The sequence below is a fragment of the Homalodisca vitripennis genome, chromosome 2 (assembly GCF_021130785.1).
Source record: "Homalodisca vitripennis isolate AUS2020 chromosome 2, UT_GWSS_2.1, whole genome shotgun sequence".
In the NCBI taxonomy this organism is placed as follows: Eukaryota; Metazoa; Arthropoda; class Insecta; order Hemiptera; family Cicadellidae; genus Homalodisca; species Homalodisca vitripennis.
In genome coordinates, this window is record NC_060208.1 from 173,261,297 (window position 1) to 173,273,266 (window position 11,970).

Here is an 11,970-nt window from a genome sequence, read left to right on the forward strand (position 1 = left end):
GGATAGCTGTGGCTCCTCAAGGCGGCGCAAGCGCTCCCGCACGCGCACATAAAACTTATGTCACACGTCGTTTTTACGGAACCATTGAGTTATAGTAAGTATATCACACAACAACGGCAGGTAGATGGACACGGAACGGGCCCGTTCCGTGTTTCGGCTCCGTCCGAGTCTCTCCGACCTTGCTCCATATGGAACATGTCACACAGATACGGAACGGGCCCGTCGAGGGGTAGCCCGTGGTTCGCTTCTAGTCGACAGGCCCGTTCCGTGTCTCGGCTCCGTCCGAGTCTCTCCGACCTTGCTCCATATGGAACATGTCACACGGACACCGGACGGGCCCGTCAATCGCTTCACGGAGCCGTACACTATATCGTATTCTATTTAATCTAGACATGTTCATGAGTTCAAAATTGACTTAAAGTTTTAAAAATTTAACTTATATTTCTATGATTTAAAATGGAAAACAATGTCTAAAATTTAATAATGTTTGCAATTTTAGACTTAATATGAATTTTTTATTTTATTAAAAAAAGTACCTTTTTCTATACAAGAAATAATATGATTCAAGGAAACAACGGTACATAGTTAAAACAGTATTTATATATCAAATGTACCTAAATTATATTTAATTCCCTCAAAGATAAAGTAGTTCAAAAGGTCAGTTAACTTAATTTTTGAACATTTTTTGTAAACGAAAGTCAGTGTTATAATAAAGTGAAATTGAAAATCGAATGTTAAATTTAAAATGGAATTATTTATACTTCTCATGTTTGGTTCGTCAACTGCAGACGTTCGCTCAGACTAAATTCATCAATAGATTTAATTGAATGTTTATGGTTACTATTTTACTTCGTTAAATGGATAAACCCATCCTTAACGTTTTTAGAGCTTAATAAATAAAAAACTAATAATTTTTTTTATTTTAATAAAAGTTGTTAAATTTCATTCTTACATTTCAACATATAAAACATAAAAATCATCAAAAAAATATTGTACATATGAGCTTTTTACTGTAGGAATTAACGACAAAATTGTCAAGGTTGACGTGTTCACTGCATCAGTCGTACTTAAGTCGACAGTTAAGGGCTTATTTCAATATTATTTACTGTCCAGAATTTTGTTCTCTGGGTGTCAGTACGTATGTAATTATATTCAGCAGCTTTTGTTATTCTTTAATGTTTCATAATCTGATTAGTTTTTACGGGATTGGTTTAAAAATTTCAACAATCCGCCATCTTTTAAAAGCGATATGATAATGTACGACAATTATTAAGTTAATTTGGGACTAGAATAATTGTACCTAATAGGGATTATATACACATTAGGTTTTTATATAAAAAAGTAAACAATACAAATCGCTTAAAGACAGACAGCCGGTAACCTAAGCATTCATGACACATATTTTTAATGAATTTTTGTTTGCTTGAAGAACGAAGAAAATTTTCAAAATTTTCCGGAGACAAACAACCTGTATAGTATTTAAAAAATGAACAATATGAGTCAAAATACTTTTTATTTATGTATTACTAAAGCTGACATTAAATGAATAGTAAAATGAAATATTTACTCCACCCCACACACATTTATCCCATATTTAGACTCATTTAATTTACTTATTTGGTAGGATAGTAAGTTAAGTAAAATTATTCCAAAATATTAACAAACAAACAGCAGTCTAGTTATCTCAGAGCATTCAGATACTCGGGAACGGAGTGGCCAGATGTTCAAGTATGTATGTAGGCTTGTGGATCTATACTCCTTCAGGAACCACCGTTCTCCGGACAAAGTATACATTTTGAAATTGTCGTAAATTTTCTTATTTTACAAACAAATTTTTGAAAGTAATATATGAAAAATTCACATCTTGTAATATATGAATCAAATAACACCTAACCGTCAAAGGAAACTAAATGGAAAGCAATTAGCCAAAAAACAAAACATGTAATTACAAATAACAACCATTTAGAAGAAACACTGAAACTCTCAACTGATTTCAGGTAGATATGTACATGTTGACAATAATAAAATGTTATCAGTCTTGGTTGCTATCGCAAGATCACAGTTAGCTCGACTGGTAGGGTAGAGTATCGCTCAGACGCTGGCGGGAAACAACTAAGGATGTCAGCTGGTGAGAGCCAGGAGAACAGAACCCAATATCATAACAGCACTGGACCATCGGTACGTACAACTCGAGGAAGCTCTCTCGTGCTGCATCGCTGCCGGCTTCTCTCCTGGAAAATTATTTTAGTTTTAAAGATAATTTGCTTAGCCTCAAACGTTGGATTATTCTATACTATATACACAAAAGGGTATCTTGGATTATGACACATTAGAAGCTTTTTGAATGTAATTTCTTACACTTAATTGTTTGTTATGTTTAGGATATGCACACAATGAAGAAATTAATTACAATTAACTTTTAGAAGTATTTTTCTTCAATATTTGTCGTTTTATTGGCCTTAAATAAACTGTTCTACCTTAGGAAACAAAAATCCTGGTTTATAGAGAAACATTTTTAAACCTACAATTATTGATATCTTTGAAGCTGTCTAGTTAACAACTTGTAAAATAATTGCTAACTCAAATAAAATCTAGATATTTCAGGATGAATGTGAAAGTCATCATCAACCAAAGGAAGTTTAATTGAAACATCCAAGCAAAGGTGTTCCAGTTTAAAACTTATCGGTGGATTTCCGCACCAATGTAAGCGTTATTAATGAAGTTTTATAATCTGCAGAAGTACGATTTACCTTTTTTTAAAAGTTCCTATCTTATTCATATTCCTATCTTATATATTAACACCTGCGAAGTACAGTAGCATCGTTGCAGCTTCGCACTGACGGCGACGATAGAACATCGCTCGAAACAGTGTCAAACACGCAAGAACATAACATGCTACAGGATCTAATCGTAAGTTATGGAAAGAGTAATCTAATATTATAATGTATACAAACTTACAGACAATTTTGACTAGATTGGTGAGCCCTAAAATATCCGAAATTAAAAGATAGCCATTCGTGGAGGTGTGCAATATAATAATCTTGCAACATGCATCAACTTGTAGCATTTACAGATTGACGTATTTTAAAAATACGTTGGAACGTATTATTATGTTATTCTTGGCATTATCTCATGTAATTGTGTTCGGAAACTGCTTACCTTTCTGCCACGATGATAGAACGTGTTACTGTATTATTCTTTGTGGCCTTTCTCCTTGGCATGTACTTGTGTTGAGAAACGCCCTATAGTTTGGTTGTATATATATATGTATAGTCTGGATTCGTGATAATTTTATTTGAATTGCAATATTGCAGTATAATCGTAATGATTTAATATTGATAAAAACCCTCATGTGAAATATGAAATGTATAACAAGATGTTTTTTATTTGGACAGGTAAAAATTTATAAAAGTTTATTAACACTTCTGAATAAACTAAGCAGAGAGTAGTGTTCATCACACGCACGTGGTAACTTTTTGGAAACTAAATCTGACGGTAATTAAGGATAAACAAAATTAAACTGATGCGATAGATATAAATAATAGGTCAATAGATATTATGTTTTGAACTTCTATTTGATAACCTTATCTTCTTTATATTTATTTTTAGGGCTTCATAAAGGCACGAAAGGTTTGTAATTTGACAAACTCACGCTTAATGACGTGCACGGTGATGCTGGCAGGCTGAGCGTTACTGGGGACGCACGTGTAGTTTCCTGAGTCATCTCCACGGGCCCTGGGTAGGACCAGCTCGCTGGAGAATCGCTCGTGAGCAACCTCCACTCCCCGTGCTGTGTCGTAGTTGATCATGCGCGAGTCGTGGTACCAGAAGATATAGGCTGGAGGCTCCATGGAGTACCGGAGCAGGCAGATCAGCCGCAGACTGCTGCCGGTCTGTACCATCTTCACTGAGCCGCCTACGATCTCCGCCTTCGACTCTAACCGAGAAGATTGAACAGACGATTTAAACACAGATTAAAAAGGTGATTCATAAATGTATCTGCAACGAATAAAGCATTCACCACGGCAAATAAAAATACCCCTATATTATCCTAAAATATGCATATGTATATGCATATTTTAATGACAATTCCACTTAGGTTATGTTGAAAATTGGACATTATGATGGAAATTTGAAACAAGTACTTGTCAACCAGATAATGATGAATGTTAAGATATAATTGGTGATACGAGATTCTAACTAAAAAAGGTTACTTATGATTTATATGTAGGCAAATAACTGGTTGTTAGTTGAACCTCAGTGTAAAAAATTCCAGGGTACAGACAGATATCTGTATATACTTGCCTTATCTAAACAGAAATTTTAAAATCACCTGCATTTAGAGCAAGCCGGTCCTGTTGGTCTTTAAGAAGTCAGAGTAAAAATGTACGCTTACTGAAGGATTTCCTAAATACAGCAATAAAGGTTTTTTAAATTTGTCCTGAGTATGCCAAGAAGTAGAAATGTAAATAAATAAAAAGGAAATTTGAATAGTATCAGGTATTTATTTTAAATAGTCCAGTTGGACACAAAGACTCACCGACAAGTTTGAGTGTAACAAATATGCTCATGGGCGGATGAGTCGAGACTTGGCATTCGTACAGTCCCTCGTCCGTCATCTGGGCGAATTTTATGTGCAACGCCCAGTCCTGTTAAAAAAATATTACATTTTGTACCATTTAGATGAGAATTCATATTAAATATAAATGTAATACTTGATAAATTAAACTTGAGTATAATATTTGACTGTTCGTAATATTAATAAAGCTCGTGATAAACTTGAATGAAATATGTTTTTTCACATTTGCAAAAATATAATTTTAAACAACAGTCCGGTTGGTTTGAAAGTCTATCAGGAATAATAATTGGAAAGTATGGTTAACAAGAGTAATAAGTAAACTTACTTGGTCGTTATGAACATGCGCAGTAAAGAAGCGGTCGTCACTGCTGTAAGTGGCTAGACCCACAGTGAGGAGTTGGTAGTCAGTCCGGCGGATCCAAGATACCTGTGGATACCCACACACACACACATGGATAATGTAAACAAATATTTAATTGAAATAATTAATTGTTCTTATATCAGTTAAACTATATTTACCTATGTGGACCTTGTCACAGTGTGGTAACATTAGTTACATGAGAAGTATGTTTTCGGAAAGAAATGTAATAATTGATCATTAAAATGATAATTTTTTCGTGATCGACATTATGTCAATTAAAAATTTTGGAGTCCAAAATACCATTACACAATCTTCAACCCTAATTTGGCCAGAAAAATAGTATAATATAATCTTTAGTATAAAACACACACACACACACACACACACACACACACACACACACATTTATATACAAAATAAGATGCTCCATATTGAATATAAAGTATAAAACAAAAATATTAACAGTTATTGTATTTTTTTGACGTGACAACGTCTTAAATTAGGTTGCGGCTCGGAGTCACTCATGAAAAAGTGAAACGCCCGGTAACGTTACGATGCCCGTCCAGTGGGTCCGCCGCACGGGATCCGCACGGGATAAAGCATATAACTGTGGGTCCGCCGCACGGGATAAAGCAGATAACTATGTTTATTCGTGAAAATGTGGAGTGCTTAGATTCGTCATTTACAACAACTACAACAATAAAGGTAAATAATTGTACACTGATATTTCATTATCGTAAACTATGATTGATTGATTAATTGTTAGATTGACACAAAAGTTGAGAAACTGAGTTTATAGGTTATGTCATACTATTGACAAATGTTGATAGTGTTAAGTAAATTATTAGTTTAAATCACTCTGCAATCAATCGTAATTCAGTCGATTGAGAAGAAACAGCGCGTATTCCCATTTACGCTATTTACGCATGTTTGCGCTAGTCAAACATTTAAAATAACAAATTATAACCTCTAACCTGTCATAACAGTGCGACCAAACAAACGAACTAAACCGACCAATCACCACGCGCGGAGTTAGAATTTAACTGTGTTTAGCAAGAATTTCAAATTCCAATTTTAGTAAATGTTTTATTCAACTTTACCATTTACAATAACAAATTTTAATTAATTTAAAATTATGTACAATGTTTTAGTAAACAAAAATATATTTCTATAATTAAAATTTGTGCAATTCTTATTTTCATTCAATTCATTGATCCTATTGTGCAATTTAATAATATTCATATCAATAAATATTCTACCGAGAAAAAGACGTTGTCACGTAAAATCTTCGCCCGTAAAACCGACTTTACAGGCAACCATAATTTTTTTTACAGTTCATTAGCAGCCAGACACTAAAGTTTCTAATTTCTAATTTCCAAAATTTCTACAGTGAATTTCTAAATTACAAGTTTAGTCATGTGTTAAAAGTGGGGCCTTAGTTGACTTGAGGGCTCTCATAAGTTTGTTTCACATGCTTGTTGAAACATAAATGATATAGCGGATGATTATTATTTAAATCTCTTACGGTATTATTTAGTTATTTTATGAATTATTGACTTCTTTGTAAATTATAATCCAAGAATACAAAAAAGTTGTAAACATACGGGTATGTGGAAAGTGGACAAACTGTGTTGAAACTTTCAGATTATTTTTTTGATTCAAATGAACAAAACGGAATATTTTACTTTCTGGTTTCTGGGCATATTTGTGACCAATACTAACCATAGATTCGGTGACGCCGCCCACCTCACAGTGGAGCACAGAGGTGCTGCCGGTCTGGGCGGTGACCTTGGTGCAGTTCTCAGACAGGAAGACGATCTGCTCGGGAACAGCCGAGGCCGTGGCCTGAGGCAGGCTACTGTCCTCAGTGTAGGGCTGGATAGCGTTAAGCCACCAATCGTCCGTTTCGGCAGTCTCTGTAAAACGGAAGGGATTTTTACACTCTAACTTCTAATCTTTTAAATTGGGTCCGAGATGGCTTTACCAAAACACACAAGATATAGCGGTTTCAGTACCGGTAATTGCAATTGAAATTATGAATAAATGGTTGACAATACTCGTTCGTTTTATGAAATTGGTAAAACTCAAATAAATAGTTCCCATAAGATCCATTCCAAGGTAGGAGGAATATGTTTAAATGTTTCATCGTAACGAAGAAATTTGTAATGGTATTTTTAAAAACCAGATCCAAAGTAAATGAACAAATTTTAAAAATAGTTTCTGTAAACTAGCACTTTTAGCTAAACGTAGCACGTATAAACTGGCCGTCACACCAAAAAAAAAAAATGATTAAAGGATATTCTAAATCAGAAATATTGTAATATACTTACGAAATGAAACGCGCAATACAATCGAACAAACAAAAATTCTTCCATCTTTTCCATAATATCCATCATAGGACAGTAACATAACCCCTATAATTTCAAAATGAAAAGTAATTTCAGAAAATAAGCTTGCATAAGATAGTAATTTTAGTGTGGAAATGTAATAAATATGTCTTGATATATTTATTTATTATCCGTACATTTATTGTTACTTTATGGAGTAAAGCATTGGAAAACATAAACATTGTAACAAAAAAGTTTTGGAAATATTGTATAAAGCGTTATGATTTAATGAAACATCCAGTGGCTGTTAAAAGCGACAAGTGTTTTTCTATGGTCTCAAACAAAGGAGCTTTTCACTTGGTACAAAAATAACAGTAAACGAGTCTCTCATTAAAGTAGCTGTCTTTGTAAATCGTGATATAACAATATTGAATTATTTTTAAACCCATGCATATACATTAATTATTGCCTATTCAACAGTGAATTAGGTATTGAATACAACTATTAGTTAAGCCGTCATTAACATAGATATTGCCTACACATAATAACTCCTTTGTAGTAAGTTTTAAAGGATATTACACATATATGTTGATAATTGTGATACTGCCATTGAATACCACATGTAGTAATTATTGAATTCCACACGTAGTAATAATTGAATACCACATGTAGTAATTATTGAATACCACACGTAATAATTATTGAATACCACACGTAGTAATTATTGAATACCACACGTAGTAATTATTGAATACCACACATAGTAATTATTGAATACCACACGTAGTAATTAAGTGTAACCTAGCACATTTATAAGAGTATACGTGTAGGTTTGGTCTCAATCTTTTACAAACCTGGAGATAAAAATGTTTACAAATAACAGTAGTAATATATTAAATAAGATTTTGTTTCTTAAGTTTCAAACAACAGACCATACTGAAAATGTTGCTTGATTGTTTATTGTTATTTTGCTATATTTGTTAAAATGTTATACTTAACGTTAAATAAACCATCGTTAAATTTTTAAATTAAAATTTAAATATGACAACTTCAAATAAATAAATCTGATGAGATTTTTTAAGATACTTTTACTTTAAATCTATTAAAAAAATGTTAATTATATTTACGTAACTACAACCTAATTTGAAGTGTAATTAACAACAGGTTATACTAATTATGTTTTTCTTGATATGTTTATATAAATAATTGAAACAAGAATTTAATAATCCAATAATAATTTTTCCAATCATTAACAATTCAAATAATAATAGTAATAATAATCAAATTAATGAAAACATTAAAATACCTTTTATTATAAAAAGGTAAAACTGCAGCTTTGATATTGCAATATTGCAATTTCTTAAAGCAGCACTATTTATGATATTTTAAATATCTGATTTAACACCAATTAAGTTAAATTCTTGAATAATTAGGAAATAGCTGTACACAACGAAATCCTTTTTCAGTTAAAACTTATGAATTAATTTACATTTCATCATTGCTTACGTTTTAAAATGTGTGGAGAAAGTGAAAATACGAATCTGAATTACATGTTTTGTGTAAATTCATACGTTTCTGATGTACTGCAGAACAGGCTCGTCTTTTTAGATCTGTACATTTAATCTAAGCAACAACTGTTCTTAAACTAAAAATATAAATATCAAATGTGGATTTATAAAGCTCTTAATTCATTCTGTCCGTTTAAAATCAATTAAGTTCAAGTTAAGTAACTATGAATCGGCTCAGTTAGAGAGACTCGTAGCTTACATACCTGTAGGAGAGCTAAAACTCATAAAATGAAAAGAGTAAAAAAACCGCCGTTTTTGAAAGTTACCTTTACGAAAGGTTTTTCTCTATTTGCATATAACCGGTTAAAGGTCTCATCACTTCCTGTCGTACACTTGAGTATAAAACAACCGCAGTAGCTTATATTCTTAAATATATTTTCATCAATCGAGGCCTCGTAATAAATTACCTGTAGGCAAAAATCGCATAAGAATATCTCGTGTATACTATCTTGGTGAGCGTGTCGCATGCTCTAAGAAATGCACGTAAGTGAAACTCTCGTACCATCATTTAATTAGATCTCAACACTGTTGGTTGCATGTTGAAGATTGTTTGTGTTCTCTTTCGTCGATGTAATGGTTTAACACGGCTTGTTACTTATATTACTTTTTACTTTCGACCTTTACTTCGAAAACTTGACAATGTTTTTTAGTTTATGTAGACTTAACAGTTCAGAACTCCGTATATACTCATCACCAATCATCAATCTAAAGGTTAATTTTTTGTTCTCTCACATTTATATAAATATAGTTAATTTTTAAATTATTACATGTTATATACAATAAAAAATACTCCACATTAATATAGTCCTTATATATTCTAAATAACACGCCATGTTCATTTATTTAGTTTGGGAGTCTCTAACACAGTTTTAGCACATTAAACGATTCCAAATTAAACATTGAAAGTTACAATAACAGAATAACGATTGCCTCTCTTGCTACGTAAAATTTAGATTTGCAAAAAAATTATTCAAATTTGGGCATTGAAAAAATAATGTTCCAAATCTAATACAAGTTTAATATTCCATTTATTTAACAATTGACAGGTCGTTTCTTAATCATGTCGTTGTCTGGTTGTCTGTACATTATCGAATGTCCTAGAATACGTTTAGCTTGTACATCGGTTTAGCTTGTAAAATGGATTTCTAGATTTTAGGATTAAAAAGTCAAAGGGTAGTAAAGTTAGAGTTGGAAACGTTCGGGATACAGATTGGTGGTTTTAATACCATTCTTGTTCCCATACACGCATATAATTGTACAATGTGTATTTTGTTTAATTTTTATGTTCTCCGTTGAATCGGTTTAATAATCTAACCTGTTATAAATGCAAGCTTATCGATATATTCAATGACATGTACTTTACAATATTTGAAATGCATAATGATGGTGTCAGGTTAATAATACCACGTTGTATTACATTAAATTTTGGATTCCAAAAGATTATAAGATTTTTAATTCGTTATTTTTAATATCCACAGTATATTTAAAAAATCCTATCACATAAACAATATTTTCTAACAGAATTAAATAATTATAAATAGGTTTACTAATTATGTGAAGTAATTTTAGTAGCCAAATTAAGACATATGTTATTATCTGTTATATGTGTGTCAAAGATCGGGGAACGACACATCAATCGGATCAAATGTTTCCTGCCAAAAGATGTAAAGATTCTCATTAAAAATCCTCTTAATCTGTAAATAAAAATATATCGGTGAGACCTCTCAAATATTATTAATTTAACACGATTTATATATAAAAAATATATAATTTTGCTAGTTACTTGTTTAAAATTTAAAAAAATGTAGGTGATAAAACTAAGGTGTATTTGGACCGAAAATAAATTACCCACAATTAAAAACTGATAATTGTTATTTGTTTAATTGGCATATTAGTTACAGTTAAAAGTAGATGGTACTTTGAGTTTTTTTGTGGAATACAGTAAGTATCTAGGGTAATGCTCACATCAGCTCCAGGGCTCAGTTGTAACAAGACGGAGATCAATATGTCGTAAGGAGTTATTATTACTTCTTAAATGTTTAATGATGCATTTAAGGTAAAAGTACGCCACACTCTGTGTCGCGTAACAGGTTTCGCTAATTTTGCATTTCAAATTTACACATTTCTTGTCATTTAATAGATGTCCTAAGGACAGATATACAGAGAAATATACAGAGAAATCACAGAAAATTAATTGTTTGTTCCCATGGCAAACAAAAGATAAATTATGTCAGTCTACAGAGTTTCACGGTTACCAAATTTGATGGTAGGATATGTACCCAAAAATATTAAGAGTAACTCGACAGCAGAACATTGAACAGCTCAGGAGTTTTTCTCGGGGTGAATCCTGCTGCACATTTCTGGATCATTTTTTCCGTGATGCGAATGGGATGTTCAATGCGTTTAACGAACGTTTCTTATTTTATCTGAACAGTTCATGCCCTTTCAAAAATTCAAAAAGGTTTCAAAATTTCAAAAAAACATCATGGATTACTCCAGGTATTCAGATATCCAGAGAAAAAATCAGGTTCTATCACTCTATCTATATATGCACTGAAAATGAAAATTTTAAAGTTTTTTTTCCGAAATTACAGAAGAGTGTATAGAAGAGTAATTAAAGCCGCAAAGGCCTATGACATTGAAAAAACCTTAAAAACATGTGACAACTTTTCTAAAACGGCCTGGTCAATTATTAATAATGCATCAAACCTTTCTAAAAAACCCAACAAAATCAAAATTATCGACAACGGTACAAAAGTAGAGGATCCCTCGGTGGTTGCTGGATTATTCAGTCGTTATTACGATTCGATGACTGTGATGGGCGGAGGCACCGAGGGACCTCTCCCCCGCGTAAGAGTTTCCCGGCGGCCGATGACGTCCATGGCTTTGGCCCCTGTGAGTGAGGGGGAGGTGGCTCGCGTCTTGCGGGGTCTCAAGGCGAAAAAGTCCTGTGACATCCAAGGAGTATCGTCATGGTTAGTTAAACAATGCTCCAAGCAATTGTTGGCACCATTGACCAAACTGATCAATTTTTCATTTGAAACAGGCACCTTTCCAGACAAACTAAAAATTGCGAAAATCATTCCGATTTTCAAAAAGGACGATCCTTGTGTGACTAGCAATTATCGTCCAATT

At 32.6% G+C, this 11,970-nt stretch overlaps 1 protein-coding gene across 1 annotated transcript; it reads right to left on the minus strand.

Moving 5' to 3' along the window:
- Window positions 1-523: 523 nt before the first annotated feature.
- Window positions 524-11,204, minus strand: LOC124355904 (zwei Ig domain protein zig-8-like). The gene is made up of 6 exons (XM_046807058.1): window positions 11,148-11,204; window positions 6,663-6,890; window positions 4,905-5,006; window positions 4,541-4,649; window positions 3,653-3,937; window positions 524-2,231 (listed from the first exon to the last, which is right to left on the minus strand). Exons 1-6 carry the CDS (start codon window positions 11,202-11,204, stop codon window positions 2,122-2,124), a joined length of 891 nt encoding a protein of 296 aa, XP_046663014.1. The 3' UTR covers window positions 524-2,121.
- Between the last annotated feature and the right edge of the window lie 766 nt (window positions 11,205-11,970).